General features: G+C 39.9%; 1 protein-coding gene across 18 annotated transcripts in view; it reads left to right on the top strand.

Annotated features, from left to right (window-relative positions):
- Nucleotides 1-15,380, top strand: part of ZNF521 (zinc finger protein 521) — a 231,342-nt gene extending 215,962 nt beyond the window's left edge. For all 18 annotated transcript variants that reach the window (XM_026791011.2, XM_074549808.1, XM_074549803.1 and 15 more), the window contains one exon: nt 14,552-15,380. In XM_026791011.2, the coding sequence (XP_026646812.1) occupies nt 14,552-14,581 (30 nt within the window). In that variant the 3' untranslated portion in view covers nt 14,582-15,380. The remainder of the gene's footprint in view (nt 1-14,551) is intronic.
- The last annotated feature ends 7,082 nt before the right edge of the window (nt 15,381-22,462 follow it).

Raw genomic sequence — 22,462 nt, 5'->3', positions numbered from 1 at the left:
ATCTTGAAATTCTGACAAACTCCATGACAGGTGAAATTCCTTCTTGCAGAATCTGCTCAGCAAGAGGCTGCTCATTTCGTTCTGTTCAGAGGCAGGCAACAGGAGGGCAGCTTTATAATCAGCCCTCAAAGGAGCCCTGGCCGCCCCAGAGCCTTGGACTGATTGAATAACTCCTGGGCCTCTTCCCCTAGGCCTCCATCAGCAGGGGTCCTGTGGAAAGCAATCTCCCGCAGACTGGCACTGAAGTGAGCTTTAAACTACTATTTTCTGCTCTCCAGAGGAGCCTGGAGTACTAAAAGATAGATGGACTGCAGATATTTTATGAGAAACTGTCAGAAGAAGAGCAGAGTAAATGTTTTTTTCCCTCCTTCGAGTCACACGCTGCATCACTGTAGAATTTTTCCCAGAATCTTTTACACTGAAAGTTGGAAATTAATTGGTCGCTAACCTTAATTTCCCCCCTCCCTCTTATTTTTCTTTTTTTCCCCTTCCCTCTTTTTCTTCTTCTCTTTTTTTTCCCCCCTTAAATATTCACTCGGAGGCCCTTTGCTTAACCACAGTTGCAGAAAATCAGTACCATTTGCACTGAAATATTTATAATGACAGAATGAAAAATTGGATTCATTTTCTGGCCTGTAGCCGAACAGTCTGCAACTTTGCACAGCATTGTTTAGCATCTCTCATTCCTTCCTTTCATTGGGGTCCTTTTCAGACACACACACACACACTCACACACACGCACGCGTGCTGCCCATGCTTCAGAGGAATGTTTAGCAAAACACAGAGCCATTTTTAATCTCAGCCTTGAGAAAACAACTTGTCTCTAACCTTGCCACCATCTGGGGTGGGGGGGTGAAGCAAAGGGGGAGGTCCCTGGGAAATGTGTAGAATTCCTCTTACAGGAGAGGTTATGGAGAGTGACATGCAGTAATCTGTACTCTGCATTGAAGCAGTGTATGGCTAGCTTTCTGCAACTTGCTTTGGTGCGTTGCAGGTTAGGCAGGGTGGGCTCAGTATCAGGCTGGATAGCAGGATCTTTCCAGAAAACCCTGTTCTGCCACCAATTCCCTCCGTGGCCTTGAGAAACTCGTTTGCCCACAAAGGAAGAGGTTGTCAAAAGCTCCCTTTTGTGCCTGAGCAGAGACTGTAAAAATGCCCTGTGCTTCTTTGCACCTCCAGAAAACAGAAGATGCTGGAACTGTACATATTTACTTCCCTTGAAGCAATGGTGTGAAGGTGAAGTGGTTGATGTTTGCAAAGAGCTTTGAAAATGAAAGTGCAGATCCTCAGGCTCCAATTTGCATCCCCTGCCAGTATAAAAGGTACCTTAGTCAGACAGCCAAGGATTCCCTCAGTACACAGCAAATCCTGTTTATTTTGCAGGCTGGTTCTGTATCCCTCCCTTTTGGTCCTCACAGGCATGTCTCAGACTCCAATGAATTCCAGGGATTTTTAATTGGTATAACAATCCCATGGGGCTATTATGAGCTGGCATAAGTTTGGGCAGTGTTAGGAATGCTTCAACATGCACTGAGGACTATGGTAGCCCATGATTTAAATGGTTAGGCCACATGGATTTACAATAATATTAAGTGAACACGTAGGAATTAATCTGAAAATGCACACAATTTAGCAGAGAATTGTAAGTCTCTACAGATGTCAGAGTCTTGTGCAGAACTTAATAGGGAAATATATCTGTGAAAAGGGGTATTTCAAAAACCCTTAGAAATTACTCTCTGGTGAGTTTGTAGATTGCGTCGACAATGCAGTTGTTTCTGGAAAAACGAGGCCTGTGGCCAAAATCTTAATTTCTAATGCCTAAAAAGAGGCTTCTTCAGACAATACTGGGTCCCCCAAGGAAGTGGGTTGGATGCAGGGATGGATTCTGCAAGGTGGTGAGAATCTTCTGAAAATGCAGGTGACAGAAATTACCTGTCAAGGTCCAAAAATGTCACCTTGCTAATATCACCCACATCAAATTTATGACGTAGCTCTATTGCTGACAGCAGGTGTCTGTGTATGCTACTAAATTCTGATCTTTCAACCCTACATCACTCTCCTAGGCAGAAACTTTTTATTTCTTTGCTTTCTTCTGTAAAAGCTTCTTGATGGTGGCTTCCCCTCAAAGCTCTCAGGAGCAGAGGCTGAGCAGGTGTGCCTAGAAGCCATAGGAAGGGGTGGACATCTGCTGCAGGCACCAGTACTGCTCAGCTAACACAGCACAGCATTCCGTAGTTTGTGAGCAACACACAGTTCTTACCATTCAAAGTTTCTTAGGAACTTGCAGATTTGTCTTTTTTACCATGTTTCCCAAGATACTTTGACAGGTCAGCCTGAAGTGATGAGCATTCTGACACAAACGGCGTCGTGTCTTAGAAATTTTGCCTGCAGTTGTTTTACTTTAGTATTGCTTTGATTTGAAAAAGAACTTTGTACAAAGTGATGTGGTTTCAGGATATAACAAAAAAAAATCCAATATGCATGTATTACAGACATTTCTTTAATTTCTTGTTTAGACCTTATTACTGCTTTCTGATTTTCTTTTTTCTTCATGTATATAAATGAAGTACAGTATAATTTTTGTAATTTTTATCACTGAGAATCAAAACTAATAGAGATGAGAAAGAATGTGAGCTTTAAATGCAAATATTAAATATGTTTTTAAACTGACAATTTGAAAGCAAATTGCCCTGACTATTTAATCACAGTTTAAAGCGGTCAGAGACCCAGAGTAGGCTCTTTCAAATCCAGAAGTGTTTCTCTGTTTGAGCTGACCAGGACACAAATATACAGGTGTGTAATATTCCTTAGAATGCTAAAAATATTTGTGGGGACAATAGACTACAGATCACAGTGAAATGGCAGTACAGATGGAATGGTGCAGAATTGTTACTGAACAACAGGGACTGTAAGAGTAGCCAACAAACAAATGTTTTATCTCACTGTTGAAGAGAGTACCTTTCTAGGAAAGCTGTTTTCTCTGCAGGCCTGAACTGCTGTGTGGGTTTTTGTTTGGAGTGCCAGTCTGTTTACTAAAGTTATTAGTTTATAAATTTTGCCATGGTAAAGTAACTGTGAGAGCTTTAAATTAGAATAAGTGCCACTTCTGTGTGGCAGGTTCCTTTGAGGGCTTATTAGAAAGCAGGCCTCCTGTTGCCTGCCCCTTTATGCATGGCACTATTGCTGTGGGTACTTGTTTATAGCTAACTTTTGAATTTATGTAAGTGTACACTGTGGTATGATGAATTGCCCTCCAATTGCAAAGATTTTGCTTTTTTATTTTTTTCTGGGTTCAAGCTAATACTTTAAAGGGTTATTTTTATTAGGCGGGTTTTATTTTGATGAATTAAAATTATCTTGGAGTAAGAAATTACATAAGATTGTGAGGGTTATTGATTTGCCTCACCATAGCTACAGCACATCTTTTAGTGAAGGAATGAAAGTTCTCTGTTGCAGATACCTTGGCACTAAATGTAGACAGCAAACGAGTGTTGTCACCAATTATTTTCCTCATAAATGTGATTCTTTTCACTCAATCCAAAGATTGCCACACTAAAACCAGTCCTAATGGGCAATGAGGGGTGAAAGCAGCAGCTGCAGGAGGCTGGATCCCCTTGCAGGGGATAGCAAGGAGACAGGAGTACCCAGCGCCACAAACCAAAACCAGAGGTGAGGGGTGGGGGCATTTCTTCAACTGTCAGTACGGGGTCAAGGCAAGACCTAATGACATGTCTGGCTTGCAACGTGTCACTGGCCAGCTGTCTGACAGGAGCCAGAATGACCAACCTCAGAGAATGACATTTGCTAGGAGGATACGTCATCTCTCACAGGGAGGAAGGAAAAAGGCATGAAAGGATGCTTCTTTGTGTGGTACTTCTTATTTGGGGGAGGAGTATTAAATTGTAGGAATTGGACTTCACTGCCTTCCTCATTTTTTAAGGTTCTGAAAACAGGAGAAAGTAAGAGTAAAATTCCTCCCATTTAGCATGTGGTCACATTTCACACTTCCTTTACACAAATGCAATTGAAATAAACCAAACGAGAAAACAGAAGACAATAGAGAATCCAAACTGCGTTTTACAACCAACAACCACAACGACAAACAAGAAATTTTCTTGTCCTGGTACCACATGTTAGTAAACGCTCCAGATTTATTGATTTATAGTGTATGTCCTCACAAAATTTACAGAATGACTTTGTTATAAAGAGCAAAACAGCATTCTGGTCTCTCCAAAAGTCACTTTTAAAACATGGAGTTTCTTAGACATAAAAGGGGGAAACTCAGATGAGGTTGCTCTAAGAACAAAACGTTTCAACATAGGGTTCTTAACTGTCTAACTAATCACCAGCTATGAAGGGATAAAAATTGTCCTTAGTTTCCTTTCCAAGCAGTAGATCTGTAATTCACATACACACTAAGTGTGCCACATAAGCACTGTCCCAGCTCCTGCTATTCCTGGTTTGAAGAGCTGTAGGAATAAGGACTGTAAGATGTCCAAGAAGGGCTGGCACAATAACCGGTTGTGAAGGAAGTCAGAGCGCAAAATCCATGGGGGCCTCTGCTTATCAGCTCAGAAATCCTTGGCTGTTACCATCAAATCTGCTCAATCTGGCTTGCCTTGCAAACTGTCTTGAAGGAAAAAGATGCATCAATGTGCAATTGAGTTTGGAGCTTTTAGAACAGGAGGAGAGCTAGCAAAGCACCATAGCTTTTCCTTTTCTATCCTACACAGTCTAAAATTGGCATACCATGGACAGGGGGACAAATTGCCATTTGCATTCCTGATTTCAGGATCCAACATATGCTCCCATCCATTTCTGCAGTATCTTAACAGGGTGTATGTATGGATGGATAACTTCCAAATATTATTTCCATATGTGAAAGGAAAGTTTACTGATTTTAAAACTGGGCTTGTTCAGGGTTTGCTTTCACCTGAGTGAAAATGTTGGCCACTGTGAGTTAATCTTGGGCTGATCCACAACCTCCAGTGTGCCAGGTGCTGTTGTACAAGGCCCCACGCACCAGCTGGCAATGTGTGGAGAATCCAGATTCCAGGCTGTCCCCATGTCACCTGGTGAGCACAATTCCCAGTGTTATGCCAGGGAGGTAGGGAGGTGAACTCAGCGATCGATACAAGTGTGGGATGTGTCTGTCTGTATAACAGGAGTGCAGACAAGTTACAGCACTTTTCTTTCAGGCTGTATCAAGAAACTTGTAATTTCACTTGTAATTTTGTTCAAAGAGATTCTTGTACATGCACCTGTGGAAAACTGGAAAGTATCATTGTTTTAAAGGTTGCCCTTTGCATATAAATCACAGCTCTGTGTGCTTCCCCATTTTAATTGGGTGACCTTTTGAGTCCTATGGACAGGAGTTTGAATTCTGAACTTGCAGGTTGGTTGGAGATTTGAAATCAATTCATGTTTTAGCAATTACTCTGCTTAAAAGCACAGAACCCAAAATGGAAATTTGAGAAGAAGAATTCGCCTTGGAAAATTCCTTTTTGCAAGTCATAGAAAACTTCATTGCAGACCAAATAGATATGCGTAAAATCCAGATTCATTTGTTAGTTTAATCCTTGAAAAGGATCAGGATTCATTGAGTATGAGAGAAAGAGGAGGAGTAAGGAACGTGTAATGTTTCCAACAGGACATTTTTGTGCAATTATCAGTTTAAGCTTCCATTATTTGTCACTAATTACTGCACTGAGCTGTTAAATATTTAGTAGTAGTTTGTTTAATTGGGTTTGACCTATAAAGGAATCTGTGCATAGCACAGCTCCAGTTCCAGGAGCCAGTTCCTCACTCACAGCTAGACAAATTTGTATTCACATAAGATGATCACATATTGTCAGACAAAGGGGTTTGTTTTTGTTGTGCAGGTTTATTACCTCTCTCTCCCCCACAGATTTATTTGTCTTTAAGGTATTTGAAATCAGAACACAAAGTAGAAATGCTGCCTGTGGATGTAAAAGGGGAGGTCAGTCAAACTTATATTTGTTTACAGATGTTGTAGTTTAGAAAGCACCAGCATGATAAATTAGGCGTAACAAAGAAAAAAATTAAAGCAGAGCAACAGCTAGTCCATGAACACATGTCTTGTCAAAACACTGACTTAATCCCTGAATATCTTATTAGGCAGTATTGCCTATCAAGGCTTGGTGTCCCCTGTTACTCTGTTTTACAATAGCTGCAGACAAATCTGTATTTGTTCAACTTTGGGTTTGGCTTGCTGGGTCTGACAGGGTGAAGAGACTTCTGGTTGTGGCATCTGCAGAGGGTGTGCAAGAATCAATCAGTATACCAGCAATACTCACTTTGGTTTAGCCTGTCTGTGTTCTTATTTGTTCCTGTCTTGAAACTCCCTTGATTTCAGCTGAGCTTTTCTTAATTTATACCAGGGTAACCATAACCATATTCTAAAGTAATAAGAATTTTGATATATTTCTCAGATGTGCCTCCTTCTGCCTTTTTTGTTTCAGCTTTTATTCCCACTTAATGAACAATTTTCTTATTGGAGAATGCTTGTGTATTAATTTCAAACATTTGCAGTATCACAAAGGCCTTGTTTTCCCACAGACAAGACTTAAACTTGGATCCTGATTATCAGGACAGCCCCTTTGCCATATAAAAGAAGAGGTTTCCCAGTTTTGAAGAATTGTTGTGAACATGCCCTGACTATTGCCCCCTCTCCCCATTGCTTTCTCTTTTATGGGGTAATGCACACACCTTCCCTGTTCAGCCAGGCACATCTTGCCTGAAATGCAAGACATTGTTGCAAGTTTCACTGCATTTCAATGAGCACAGACAGGGTGAGGCAGGCTTATGGGAGGCGATTGCCTGGCACCATAGGTTAAAACAGCCTTCGAGCTACTCTGATTTATGTCAGAGGCTTAGCTGGGAGCCCCCTGCCAACGCTCATAATGAGGAAGGTGCAAGGATGGTGAACAGGCATTGGTGTTTGTGTCTGTTCTCTTCTAGTGACAATGATGAAAGTCTTATTTGCTGTTCCCAGGAATATATGTCATTCTTTTCCATACAACAAATCTGTGATATATGCACTCGCATATAGTAATGAATCCGAAAGGAATCATTGACATTTTACTAGTGACTTACTGGAAGTCTCTGAAGAAAAATAGGTATCAGGGGCTTTAGTTTGGTTTGGGTTTGGTTTTAAGTTTGCATCCCTGAGAACATGCTCTTCAATTTGAGATTTTTTTTGCAGGTAGTTTTTCTCTGGCCCAGCTGGAAACGCTGAGCAGAAAAACCAGAACACTGAGAGTTTTACATAAATATGATAAAGAACAAAATCTGATTAGCAGTCATGCTATTTCAGAAACATTAACGTAATATCAAATCACATAGCTTAGGTGAATTAATTTATATGAATGACTGCAATTCAGTGTGACTTTGCTAAATTACCATTGTCAACAGTGGTCAGTCATGTCCTAAGATGACCACTTAATTGGCAAACATGTCTGAGAACAGACCTGATTCTCAAAGGCTGGTAAACATCAACTCACCACACATAAATGGTATTTATGGGAACACAGATTCTCTTGGGATTTGGCCCCTTTCTAGTTGTGTAAATAGCTCTGGTTTTAGTTCAGATCAATTTTCTTGGGAATCTGAAGTTTTGGAGACTGTATTTTGTTAGGTCTGGGCTGGTGAGCAAACTTGGCCTGGATGAAACTCCTTGCCTACCGTGGTGTATTCATAAATTCATTGTTAGTCCTCCTGCTCTGCCAGCTGCAGTAAGTACTGGAGATGCTGGTGGCAGGGATACATTGCCTGGACTTTTTCTGTTCTCTCCAGAACCTCCAAGTCTCCATTCAGTTTCCTACTTTTCACCTATGAAAAACTATTAGACATCATCTCTTTTCTATTTCCCTCATTCACTCAGCATAAGTGTGACCACTGAAATATGAATATATATTAGTGTCAGGAACATTGTAATTCGTGGGGCAAAATACATCAGAAATATTTGTTAGTTCTGAAATTTCAGATACAGTAATTCAAGTTAATTTCTTTTAGTTAGTGTTTTATGAAAGGAAGGGTGGGGTCTGAGAGGGGAAATAATGGCTCATTTGTTAATGAGTTTCAACTGACGTTGCTCTTTTTGTATTTCACATATGTGCAAAGGACAGAAATGTTTACAATCTGAATATCCATAGATGCTCTGTCAGTACAATCAAGGATTATAGAATCAAAGAATGAGCCTGGATATGACCCTAACCTTCAATTAATTCATTTGGTGCAGTGTACTATAGGAGCCTTTACCCTTGGTACAAAAACCCCAAGTCCCACCTCTACTGGGTTTTTTTTCACCTATACAGCAACTGAGCCTTAGAAACCCACATAACTGAATATTCTTAATTGCTTGCAGCAGCAGTGGAGCTAGTGCCATAATTTGTTGGGGCATTGAAAGTAAGTTTACTGCTTTCAGATGGTTCAAAATGGCCCAGATATTCTACTGAAACCAGCTCCTAACTATGCAGATTTGGTTTCATGTCTGATTTGGGGTTGGCCGAGCCTCTTCCTCTCCTGGGATGAGCATCAGGAAAAAAAATACTAACCCTGAGGTCTGTGAAACTGTGAAATAGTCTCCCAGGAGGGGCATTGGAAGCTCTAATTAAAATTGGACTGGGCAAAACACTTGAAATTACACTATAGGCAATAATCCAACACTGGCAAGATGGGTGGAGAAAACGCCCTAATGGGTCTTTTCTGTCTTTAAATTGTATGAATTTTTGTTCTTCTCTTTTATTATGCTATTTCACCTTTTTGTTTAATAGTGACATAGTGTCATCTAGAAGTTATTATAAGACACTATTGTGAGCTGAGTGAGATGATGTTAAATGTCAAAAGAAAATGCAACAGTTTTTCTGCAGGCTCACAGTGATTATATGGAGATAGGAAAAGAGAAACTGACTGTAAGCGAGAGACGCAGTGCAGTGGTTTTATCTGTAAGACAGTGGCAAATTCATTGCATGCCTGCAAAATGCATGTTTATCATTTTGACATTTCGTTTCATATTCTCTTCTTCTTAAGAACAACCACATTCCACCAAATCTAACACAGGTGTGGGAAAGTCATTTATTCTAACTGTGTAGTTCGCTCAGATTGCTGGAGACATCTTCTATCCCAGTGTTTCACATATCCCCAAAGACCTGGACTAAATAATTTTTTTTTTACATCTTAATTTATAGTTTGTATTTAATCTTAGCATTGTACAAATCTAACTCATCGATTCAGTCCTTGAGTATAATCATATTACAGTTTACCAGGAAAGAATCCCTCAGCAATATAATGGGGCCTTGACAGGAAACTTTGTGCTGCAATATTGAAGCCGCACAAAACTGAAGAAACAGTGTGAAAAACAACCTTTTTTATAGTTGGGTCTGAATAAGTTTCATTTATTTGGTTTCGGTGTTACCACTTAACACTCCTCTTCCCTCCTTCCTTGCCTTTCCACATGGCATAATAATACAGTTTTCTGCATGAGAGGTCATGGCAACCAGGATAAGTAATAGAGCATTGGACTAAAGTTCTGGAAACCATGTTGATCTTGTGCTAGGTTTTGCTAGGCTTGCCTTTCCACGGGCCTTTCTTTCTTCCCCTTTGGTTCTGGAAAATCCAACATCCTCTTCTTAGCTGCAGACAGTTTGAAAAGTGTGGTACAGGATAAGAAGCTGGAATAAAAAAATAAGGGAAAAGAAGCAGAAATCTTGATTAGAAAGTATAATTTAATAGAACATGTATTGAACCAAATGTATTGATTAATGTGGTAGATATGGTACTTATATTGATTCAAACTAGAGATTTAGTACTAAAAGCTGTAAGCCAAAAAGCTGTTGCAGATTGCTACAAAAGTCAGTTTAATGCTGTCCTTGAGAATGCCTTCACAAAGAAATTCTTCTAATGTTTGAGGAGTAGGTAGAATGCGGTATATGTCAGTTTGATCCCGGAGGGTTTTATTTTGTACTCTAATAGCTGTTACGAGCCTACATTATATCCAAGGAGTAATTTTCCTTAGGGGTGCCCAGCTCGCTTTGTGTCAATATTCTAGCATTTTAAGTCACGTACAGTATATGCTTCTGGGAACAGTGCAGGAGCCAGCCAGACTCATAATGGTCTGCATTCATTAATAAAGGCAGAAGCTTCTGTCCCTCCATTGCCCACTACAGGGATGCCTCCCTGGTCTTTGGGGACCCGTACAGACACATTTAAAGAAAGCTTTATTTTGAGTGGGCAGGAGATGAAATGCAGGACTTGCAGGCATTTCCTAAGTCAGCTATATGCCCGAGCACAGGGGTGACCTTAATGGGTCAAAGAAGAATGCAGGTCAAAAGACTTATTATCCAGACTGTTGGAAACCAATTGCTTTTGTTAAAAAAAAAGAGTAAATTGTGGCGCTTAAAGGTTGATAGTAATGTAGAGCTCTGTTTTACAACCTGGAGCTGGATTGCAGTTCAGTGGGGTGGATTTTTATTTTTTTGAATGCAAAAAAATACAAGATGTTCTGTAATGTACACAGATAAAGGATTCTAGATAAGTGATAACATGTAGGGTACCATAATTACTTAATCAGTGATGATTGATTACTCATGTTTGTGTTCCTGAACTAAGGAAAAAATAACATGCTGCTGTTGTACTGTTACCATCTGTTGAAATAATGCACCTACATTTCATCTTTATGCCTCTTCACGTGTACCCTGTTTGCCCTGTTTGTCAGGTACAGCCATGTCTTGGTTCATCTGCTCATAAAATAGAGAAGTCCCATCTAAATTGAATGAAACCACATTTCACATTGGGGATTCTAATGGGCCACTGAGTCTGTGGCTATCTGTGGGGTATTTTTTTCTTCGTTAATTTTGATACTGTGGGCGGGAACTTTTTGCTAGCTATTACTTCTCATGCTCCCTCTGAAACACAAAGGCATGCACCAAACAACAGGTATTATTGCCTCTTTTGTCTCCAGCCTTTCCACAAAGAAACCTTTTTGAATTTGTTTGCAAAGGAGATTCTTCCACACAGTATTATCCTGAAATTCTTTGTGTGTTTTCAAGTCCTTAACACTAGTAACATGGATATCTCAAAGCATTTTCATCCAGAAAAGTGGTGGCATGTAATTTTATAGTAGGTCACATAACAGTTGGGATTCTGGATCCAGCTATCAAAAAAATTATTTCTAGGAATAGGGCAAATGCACTTAAAGAGTTTCTTTTGCTTGTGAAAAAATACTAAATTCAGATTTTCCCAGTTAATATACCTGCTTTCCAGGAAACACTGAGACATAGAAATTGGAGATGTTGGAGTTTTCCTGGTTTGTGTCTACATGATAACAAATGCACTGACACACACACCCCTCCTGCTTCCCCATTCCTCCATTTTGTGCATGCAAATCTTGAATTTGTATTTGCAAACTAGTCTCCTCATGAGATCCCAGCTCTTGGAAATTGGAACACAGCTGTTGCTGAAGTCCAGGAAAGATTACACTGAGAAAAAATATTTTCCCCTTTCCATGGCTAAGCAGGAAATTGACATTTTTGCTTTGTAGGGAGACTAACACATAATTAAACAGATGTGCTAATGCACAATCAGATTTGGGGGAGGCAAAGGAGGGGAGCATATGATACCTACTGTACTTCACTAAATGACTTCTCTTTGGCAAGTGGAGGTGCTAACTGCTCCAAACTCAGGCAAGCTAGTTGAGGTTTCTGGAGGAGGCGTGTTTCAGGCTTGTATAGTGTGTTTTTAGTGAAGGGCAGCGTGCTCTCCGAGGCACTCAGGGGATCTCAAGTGCAATATTGTGCTCTCCCTGGGTGTGCCACGCTCCCATGGCCCTGCCGCGTCCCTGCCGGCGGGAGCTCCAAATTCCGCTTTCCCCGCGTGCCTGATCTCCCACTGCCAGGGAGGCGGGAGCTCGCTGCACACGAGGCAAAGACACTATCACAGTCGAGATCTGCTGCCTGGATAATAGAGGAGAAATTTTGCCCTAAATTTTTAAACACAACACCCCTCATAAAAACAACAACGGTTCATAACTGGGATTAATGTTTGCAATTTTCAGTCACTTAGACATGGGGTCTCCAATAGATGGCTTTTGGTAGAGTGGAATATGGCTCTCTGTAGGATTACAGAATTTTCCTCCTTTTCTTATCTCTCCCCTCCCATCCCTTGCCTGCTTGTCTTGTCAATGTTATGTTCCTGAAGCGCTTCCACTTTGTATTTTTTTGCAGCTTAGCCAAATAGGTATTCCTCCCTAGTCCCTAACGTTTGGGGAGCCTTAATTACTGTGGAAACTGTGTTTTGTTTTGACTGTTTACAACATGTCTTGTTGCCTTTTTAAGGCCTAAACTGCTCAAAGCATTTCCTCATGTTCCTATCCTGCCCTGTCTCATTCTTCTCTGCAACTCTTGTTTGGTTTTTTCCTATTATTTCTTCATTATCTCCAGAGAATCTCATTTTGCACCAGGGCACAGGAGTCAGGGACGCTGAGAGCTGGGGCAAGTCAGTCCTTATGCTGTGCTTTATTTTGTCTCCTTCATATTTGGGCATTTTTATTTTTTAATCAAAAATGTCATTGCAGCCAGAGTTACGGCTGCAATTTTAAAACACCTTTTGACTGCTTCATATGCAACTGTTCATCCTGCTTCCTACTGATTATGCATTTTTCACTTAGTGAAAAGAAATAAAAAATGGGCATGACTGACATGCTTACTCTCAGTAGACTAGAAACAAAAGACCCCCCCCAAATATCTGTCTGCAATGTAACAATTGGTATATTACTTCACCTGCTCAGAAGCAGAGAAGAAAATCAGAATTCAGGCTGCCACCCCATATTTAACTTGTCCTGTTGTTTCTAGGTACTGCAGGGTCTCCAATAAGCCTGTGGTGTTATGCTGTAAGTGCTGCAATAAATGGACACAACAGGATGACAAAAGGACTGACTGTCAGGCTTAACTCTTAATTTCCTTGCTTTTGTGCTTTAAAGTCAGAGCCCATTACCTGTGACCAGCCAGCATTTTTGGCTGCATCTATTGTTAGTGCTTTACAGTATTTTGAAATTATTTTATGGGAAGAATGAGGAACTAGATGAAATCAAGTGGTGGAGCGTATTTTTTTAACACTCTTTGGCTTTGGACAGTCTGGAATTCCTGCCATCAGCATTAAATCATTTTGTATTCACATCTGGAAATTGCATCTTTGAGTGTCACTGGGTTATTTTCCTTTAATCTTGAGAATGGCACTACATTAAAAATTCCTCAGTCTTACTGTAAGGTCCTTTCCTTGCCAAATGTCCCATGAACTATTATTTGTGTGCGTGCATGGTTTAGGGAAGAGTGAAGGAGGATGGGAGAGAGGATTTTTAGGCCGGTCTGCAGTCACGCTGTAATTCACATTCGTTTCACCGAGGCTGTTTTCATGTGCCTTTTCATGGGTGGCTCTGGAGGGTATGGTTCAGTAGATGTTCACTTTGTTGTAAATGATGACTGTCTTGTGGGAACAGGTTCATCCTAGAGTGCGTTAGCCCAAAGAGGTTTAAAGACAGATTAACTTAATAAAGTGGAGTGAAGGGTCTGGGTGTGCTGGGAGCAAATTGTGGGATGTGACACCCCTGCCCTCTGGGTCACTGGCCCAAATCTGGCCCCGATTACTAAGGGGAAAATTCATCACTAATCAGTGGCTGCCCTATTGTCCAAGAAGGAGCATTCACAGACATTTTCTAGTTATCTGTGGATCCAGTGTACACTGCAGAAAACTTAAGATGTATTGGATTGGTCCCTTGCTCTTGGGTCAATGCTTGTGAAGGATCTGAGCCAGTACAGGCAGCACAATAGCATCTTTCTGAAAGTGGTCAATTTTGTTTGAGGAGTGAAGAGGAAAGAGGGTGAAACTGGCGTTTGCCGCTTGATTTAGTGATTACTTGTACAGGAAAGGAGAATTTAGGACTCCAAAGTCCATGCTGTGTTACTGCACATAAGGCACTGCCTTCACCTGAAGAAAAATACCTGTGGGTTTTGGTGTCCAAAGGGCAGGCTGTGCCAGCCCCTCCTGTTTTCTCATCAGTCTCTGAGCTCTCTATCAGAGTTTCTCTTACCATGTGGGGGAAATAGGTTTTACTGCAGGAGTGCAATTGAAGCAGTGCCACATTGCAGGAAGCACAGGCCAGTTAGCATGAGACTTATGGCAAATGCACTTCTCATTTTTGCAATGCATAAACCATGAGCCATGTGTAAGCAGACACCAGGATCACTGACCTGGTCTGCAATTTCACTGGGGCAGGTCAGCCCACACCCTGTCTGCAGAGACTGTTTTGCTCTTCTTGTGGCACATGTAAAGGATACTGGTGTGAAACAGCTGGGGAGAACTCCTCTCTTCCATACTTGTGCTGTTTCTGGCTAGTTTAAACAAGGAGGGGTCAAAAATATTCTCTTTATCCAGCCCATCATTTTACAAGATATGTTGGGAAAATTGTTTTTGCATCTTTCTTTCACACAGAAATGCCTGTCCTGTGACTAAGTTGTTTCTTTTGTTTTTGTTGCAGAATCATACGATGACCCAGCACAGCAGTTAGTGCAAGGCCCGTCTCTTCCAGAGAATTCTTAGTGGCACAAAAAGGGAACACATTTTACTCTTTGCACGAAACTTTCATTGTTAATGTATATTATTCAGAATCATTGTATTGTACCATAAAACTTGTATTATCGAAACTGTTGGATGTTCATGTGTTTGAACTTTTGAGCACCGGATAGACTTCCTGTATATAAAGTGTTGCACATGTATTATGTTGTCTGATACTAAAATGGTCTTATAAAGACAAGTGGACTTGGGCCCTATTCAGGAAAGATACAAATAATAATAATACTGTGTGAGGAGAAAAAAATAGCTTAAGAAAAAATGTCATTTTCAAGGAGGAGGGAGAAAGTAATAACTATGTTCCATTGCAGCTCTGTTTGGCCTCCCTTTCGTTTAAACTTCAGTCCAGAAATCTCTCTTTTGGTATACAAACGGATGAATCTAAGACTATTTTTTATTGCTGAAGATTCTTGCAAAAAATATGAAGAGACTCTTTCTCACAGAGCAGGAACCCACAGTTGAATAAGGCCCGTATATATATTTGTAAGCCTTGCGATATGACAGATAGCATTACCATATATGCAATAGTTGTTATGTAGTTTGTCAAAGAATTTTTTTTCCTGGATACCATTTGAAGCTTTGAGTGTTCAAGACTTTCCTTAATGATTTCACATGGCCAAATTCTTGAATCAGTTGAACTAACCTGTATGTTACTGTTATTAATGTTTACTCTGCGGTCTGAACCTGGAGATTACTGGAATTGTTTTCCAAAAGGAAATAAATTCAGTTTACCATTATGTGTGAGTGTGCTTTGTGTCTTGTCTTTTTCCTCAGAAAGTAGCATTAATATTACTGCTGTTATATTACCTAAAGAACCACCAAGATCTGGAATCCCATTGTATCAGGACCTGTACACTGCTCAGTAAAACAGGTTGTTTTTCTCAAAGGTAGGTATGAAATAAATGCAATAGTAGAAACAAATTTGCTGGCCCACTGAAAAGCAATATGTGCTTGAGAGTGATATCCACTGTTTTCTAGGTTTATTTGTTTCTTTTATTTGTCTGTCTCAGCAATTTCATACTTACACACTTGACACATTGGTAGCCAGAGGAGTCACCACACATCTTGCTTGTGTAATTATCAGTAAATTTAAATGAAACATCACCTGGTGAGCTGGGTCTGGTGCTGGCGAGAGGGAGCCACCACAGCTCTGGCCAGCAGTGCTATTAAGCTGACATTCCTGACCCTCTCCTCTGGCATGGGTAGCAGAATTGGAGGTGGTGCTTGCTGTGGGGTGATGGTCACTGGCACCACGCCCCGGGGGGAGCTCTCACAACACCTCACACCTTTGCTCAGGTCTCAATTGGCTCCTGACTGCAGCTTCAAGGAGAAGAATAAAGGGGATAAAAACTCTCCTTGCCTACACCACTGTCCCCCACTACTCCAGCTCACCTACAAAAAAAGCCAAAAAAGCATTCTCCAGCTATTCTAATATCTCATCCTATTGTTGGAATTCTAGTTTTATGCCATGAAAACCAGTGCTGCTGAAATACTGCCTTTAAACAGCTACACATCACAACAAGTCCAAATTTCTAGAACTGCTCGCCTAGTGCTGTCAAGGTAGATATAAAGTGTGATTTCCAGTTTGCTGAGTGTAACAATTCGACTCTTTACAGATGGAGGACAGAGAGAAAAGTAAAGTCAGAAAGTGTCTGGCTACCAGATATTCCAAGAAAAAAATGTGTCATATTTAACACTCCAGCTTTGAAAATATTGTGCAGATTTTGCTAAATTCAAGAAAGAAAATCCCAGGTTTTGTATGAATATCTCATTTGTGCTGACAAAAGGATAAATGCAGGCATGAATACATAAGGCTTGTAAAATGCCAGTTCTATTTATAAGTCAGAAACTGTTCCCATTCTTATTCTCATTAATATATTACTCATCTCAGCCAAATTGAATGTGATGATATGTTCTTTATTTTTGACAGATACCTTAAAGGATATAAGGCATTTCAGCCTTCATGTGTGAAAGTGTGACATATTGGTTAAGACTGAAAATAACATGTTTGTAGTAGAGTTCAAGTATATAAGAAATATTACACCCTACTGTTTTTGTAAATGCCAGAGTGCCACTGAGTTGAGACAGATGGTAGCAAGGAAAGATGCAATCTTATAATCAAAGCTAAAATATGTCAAAAATATGTTAGCAAGCAAAACATAGTCTATTACTAGCGTCTCATGTCATGACAGCTTGCAAAACATGCAGAGATGTTGAATTTCTAGATACGTAAATAAAGGAACAGTAAACACAGCAACAGCAAATGGGATGAAGACTTCATGCATCCATTGTCCCTTGAGGTTGGCTCAGGGGAATAGAGAGGTCTTGTGGCCAAGGGCAGCCCCAGGTGGCTTCTGAGAGCTGGCTGCTGGTATAAAGTGCTGGAATCCTCTTACCTTTTCTAAAGTAACAGGTTTCTCAGTGATACCTAAATAGCTGTTTAAATAGATTATGGAAGACATCCGAACTTCCCAATGAGAGCTGAGTACCGCTTGGGGAATTACCACAGCATTTAGAAAAATCAACAGGAGAGGCAGATCATCTTGCCTGTTGGAAAAAGAGACAGGCACTCTGTGTGCACGTGTGCATTTCAGCTGTGGAGTGCCTTTCTCTGCCCTGGGTTAGCAAAAGCTAAGAGAAGCCCCTCCTCGTGCACTTAACCCAATGTAAAAGGATAAATCTGTTCAAGAGTTGGGTGGATAGACTGGTGGACAAGGTATCCTTTTACCTCTGAGACAGGCTATATTCCCAGGATTTCAAGTGGACATGAGTTTTGCTCTAAGTGATAGTTTAATAAAGCAATTAGTCCTTCTGTTTGCTTGCCATAGTTATGTTTAGGAAATGTCCCAGACCTAAAGCAGATATAAATAGAGAATTTATACTGCAGAAGTGAAGTGACCTACCCAGACAATATCTGAGCACTGAATTTATGAGGAAAGGCATTGATCCCTTATGTGAACAAAAGATAGTCCAGGAATAAGCATGTATTAGGCCTTTATGACATTCAGCTACCCAAACCCAGAATTTGTACTTTCATAAATGTGTTTGTAGCCAGTTGCCTGTAAGTTAGACTTTCCAATCCATTTTTACTGGTTCAGTCCACATGGAGGTTGTCAGAATTTCTTTGGTTCACTCCAAGCCCAGGGCTCTCACTAATTTTCCTGATTTATAAGTCGCTTTGCAAACCCCATGAAAAATATTTCAAAAACTCTGCTTAGAACACATTAATAGTTATCCCTTCCTTCTTAAGAGCAGGGGGAAAGCTGAAGTTCTTTCCATGTCTCAGTGACTGGACTTTATTAGTAATTCTGGCATGACCACTCACTTTGTTTCATTACCACTGTCCTCAACAACAGAAAAAGGGAGACGTCCCTTCCTTACCAACATATGGCATTGTCTATTTATAACAAGATTAACAATTCATTCACACCTTGATTGAATCCCACTTTATTGAGATGTCACAACAGATTCTCACAGCCTGCAAAGGGAAAGACTTACAAATGTTAATATTGTGACAACCAGGACACATAAAAGTAAATGAATTATAATTGGTGACAATTAAAAATAGCTCGGTGTGAAAACAGAATATTGTGCTGGTATAGCAGCCCTGTCTAGGATGAGGCAATGTGAAGGACTCCATAGAATAAGACTGTCCATGAATTTAGAAATGTTACCTTGATTCCTGCTTAATGTGTTCAGTCATACACTGGTGCTCAATTAATGCTCACACGCCCTTTGCATCTTAGTGGGCGATGTGCCATTCTCTTTAAAGTATTTGCTTCACTGCTCTACAGCAGCACAAAAATAAACAAGTTTAGGCCTATTCTACCAATTCTATTTAATACATTCACTTTCCCTCCCTATGTCACTTCCCTTATTTGTATGCAGAAGATTTGTGTAATTATTATTGTTGTTGTTGCTGTTGTTATTAGTCGTAGTGAACTGTGCATGCTACAACGGAGTCCCCCAGGAGCTGGACAGTCCCCGGCCACCAACCCTTGTGTGCAGATCTTCTTCTGTGTGTGGCACACAAAAGCCTGACAAGGTCTCACTCATGTTTCAAGGCTCGTTCTCTTTTCAGAGCTATTTGTTATTGTCTCCACCATCACAAGTTTAAAAAAGGAAAGTTAATTAAATATGGAACAAGACTGAGCAACATCTTTTAAACCATCATGTCATTAGAATTGGATCCCTCTGAGAGCTGCTTAAAAGGGTTTTGAGAACAATGACTGTTCAACCAGATATTTATGGGCATAGTTATGTAAACACACTCTTTATTGTCTATGTATATTTAATATAATTATCAGTTTTGTACTTGGACTCTCAGGAGACCTAACAAATCACAGTGTTGCTTTGAAAATGTCAGCAGAAAAGACAATTATGTTGCGAGCAAATATTCATAAATTATATTAAAAAGTCCTGTGAAAATGTGCCCTGTGTTGCAGAACTTCTTTTGCACTAGCAGAATCATCACTGCCTTTCTCTGATTTAAACTCTTCTTGCCAGTAGCAAGGAAGTTGCTTGAGTAAAACCCTTTAACATTGTGGAGGCTTCTGTCTCTGACTATGTGACAGTGTAAATTATAGACAAATTCAGAAGGCTTATTCATTTTGTTATAATATGCTGGGATAGTTCTAGAGATTTCTAAATAAGCTTTCTTGAAATCATAGGTAAAAACTCTTTGCACAAGAGTGCCGATGTCACTTTTACTTCTCTTCTGAGGTTATTCCTGACAACTTGCCATGTTTTGCTCATTATGTATCAGGAAAAAAAAAAGAGTGGAGAACTGGGACAGTGTTCAGTAAATTAAATGTGCCACACATGCTAAACCAATACGTGTGCTGGAGTTTGATAAACACCTAGTAAGTGCCTGCAAATCATCTCTACTGCAAGATATACAATCAGCATATCAACATCTTAATTAGCAACTAATGACATTTGAATGGGAAGGTTAACGTTAAGCACACAAATGCATTTTAGTAAAGAGTAAAATGGAATACATTGAGATATTTCATTGCCTATTTATTTTCAAGTATAAAACAGATGACTTTTGTAGTAAGCAATCATCTATGTGAGTAATATCCTAATCCTTAGACATGTTTTGGAATAAAAACCCCAAGAGTAAAATGTCTTTTCTGGTTCATCCAGTCCATGTGTAGGAGAAAGAGATGACAGAACTCTGTTTTTCTGCAGGAAAAGGCATTTCCTCTGTGCCATTATTTTTCTTACGAGCCCATAACTAAATTTTAAGCAGGGTCAAGATGGTTTTTAGGCTGGTCTGTGACGCTTTTATTTATTATCTTCTAAGCATAAATTTTCATCTATAACTTCTCTGGGATGGTGTAAAAAAGCACATTTATGTTTGTTTCAGATGTAGATGTCATACTTAGGCAGTGAACCTTCTGGATGCCCAAATCAGAAGAAATAAGAATCACCGAGCTATTGGGAAAGAATCTGCTGCTATAGGAATGGTGCTGTTGACTTTGCCAGCAGCATGGGTGGTGCCTGCTGAGCATCCTACCAAACCATTACTTTTGCATGGACCTGAGGGAGCAATGTAGAGTGCTTGCTTTAAGATTTAAAATGTGACGTTGTTCCAAGATGCTTATCATTCAGTCTTATGGCCATACAAGCCATGGCTCTGTCCAAGTGCAATACTAGCTCTCTCCAATCTAATGATCTCTTATTCCTTGTTTGTCTACTGGTTTTTTTGTGTCATTCTGGACTCTTGTTCTCAGACAACCTTCGTCCTTGTTTGTGGGGACCAATGATACGTTTATTTAAAAGAGTGGTCAGAAGTTCGTTAACAAATTGTGCTGCTTTGTTTGCTGAGTCACTTTGGCAAGATCAAACTGGATTGCCCCAAGATATAACAGCACCTCCACAAGGTGAATTATGTCCTTCTCTGTAAATAATGGGCAGAGGATGAGTGGAAACAAAGCTTTCTTTGCAGACAATGAGACCAGAGATCAACAGCAACTGACAGTCAAAAGGCACATTGAGATTTTCAATTCAGAGCAAAGCACACCTTTCAGAGTTTTTAATTATTTTTTTTTTTTATAAAACAATTATTAGATGTTTCCTTTTTTCTTGACTGCCATCATTTCCCTCATTACTCCCCATGCTTTAATTGTTTAATGATTGATGCAGAATTATTTTGATTTTCTTAATTACATTTGCGAACCCATATTTGATTTGGTGACTAGGTCATCATTCCTCATGAATTTAAGATTCATGTTGATTCCTTCAACATATTTTATTTCCAAATACCTTTGTTCTTTTGACTTAATTCAATATAATTAATTTTCTGGCATAAAATGAAAGACCATGGCTTTGATTAGATGTTAGCTTCTTGATGGGTTATTTGCAAATATTTACCCTTATTCACAGCTTTTCCAAATCAATATCTGGCTTTTTTTACTTCTGCTTTCCTTCTCTAATCTTATCTGCCCAGATAACCATCTCCAGAGTCTTTCAGACATTTTCTTCTCACTGAGGACTCTGTCTCCTTCAGAAACTCTTGCTTGTCTTGCAACATATGGAGGATCAGATGGAGTTTTAGAGCTCCTCTCAACACTGCCTTGTTATTATGGTATGTGTTGCTTTGGTATTCATAGTCTGTGAAATCAGAAGAAGAATGACTTGCTCACTTTCATATTTGACAGCTTATGTTGTTCGAGGGCAAAATCTGAATTTAGTTTTGACTTGCTATCAACTAAAGCCAATCAGTCTTTTACCCTATTTCTGTCTGACATTTAAATCCTGGGAGTCTCTCTTCTCTCAATGATAACATGTTTTCAGAATCTTTCAACACTTTCTTAATTGCTAAAATTTGCAAACAAGAGAAACACCCATGCCTAGCTGTCCGCCAGCAGTTCCCTTGGTCAGGCTTTTCAATATGTTGTCTTCTAGTGTTTTCCTCCTCAGATTTTCAAGGGGAATGGAGAAGATTAGAGGGTTATCCAGAGGTTACATTCAACTGTTTGTTCATTAGATTTCTGGCTCACTTGGTTGTTCAAAGGAGTTCCTGAACATATGAACAGTGTTGCTAGATTACACAATTTTTTTTCATACACAAGGTTTCTGTGGGCCAATTCCCGTCAGGCTGAAAAAGGCAGGAGCAAATATGGAAACCTTCAAGGCCTTTGCTGAGAGACACCGGTAATTATCATCCTTTTCTGAATTTCCTTTTCTCATTTGCTTGACTCGAACATAAGGATTGAGCAGAGCTTTGGAAGCCTGACAAATATCAATCAGCCTGCTCAGCATTACAGCTACTCAACTCTTTGCTTACTTCACTTGTTAGATGCTACTAGATCTTTCTGTAGTATTTGAAGTTACTAAGCAAGAGCTTTTGTTAAAGATCAAAAATGCTGGTGCTAGCCTGTCTGTGGCAACATATGCTTGAATTTTTCTCAAAATTATACACACAGTGTCTTGGCTTTGGTACTGTATTCCTACACTACTTAAGTTGATATGAGTTGGTCTAAATTTTTATCCAAGCAATATATTATTTCTATGCTCTTTGTGGGCTATGTTGTAATCTTTCTAGGTGTAAGTCACGAGCTGGTGGCATGCATTTCTTCTGAAGTATGGGTAAAACCCTGCATGAAAAAAAAAAGGACAACATGATTTTGCCTTTTTTTTTTTTTTTTTTTTTTTTGTGGTCCTAATCTTGGGGACCTGAGCAACCTGATCTAATGAGTGGCCATCCCTACCCATGACAGGGGGGTGTTAAAGCCAAATGATCCTTAGGGTCCCTTCCAGCTCAGGATTTTCTGTGATTCTGATTGTTCTTCTTTCAAAGACATGCCTACCA

The sequence above is a fragment of the Zonotrichia albicollis genome, chromosome 1, assembly GCF_047830755.1.
Source record: "Zonotrichia albicollis isolate bZonAlb1 chromosome 1, bZonAlb1.hap1, whole genome shotgun sequence".
Taxonomy (NCBI): domain Eukaryota; kingdom Metazoa; phylum Chordata; class Aves; order Passeriformes; family Passerellidae; genus Zonotrichia; species Zonotrichia albicollis.
Note: the sequence above shows the minus strand (reverse complement) of the source record. Positions and strands in the feature narration are given on the sequence as shown.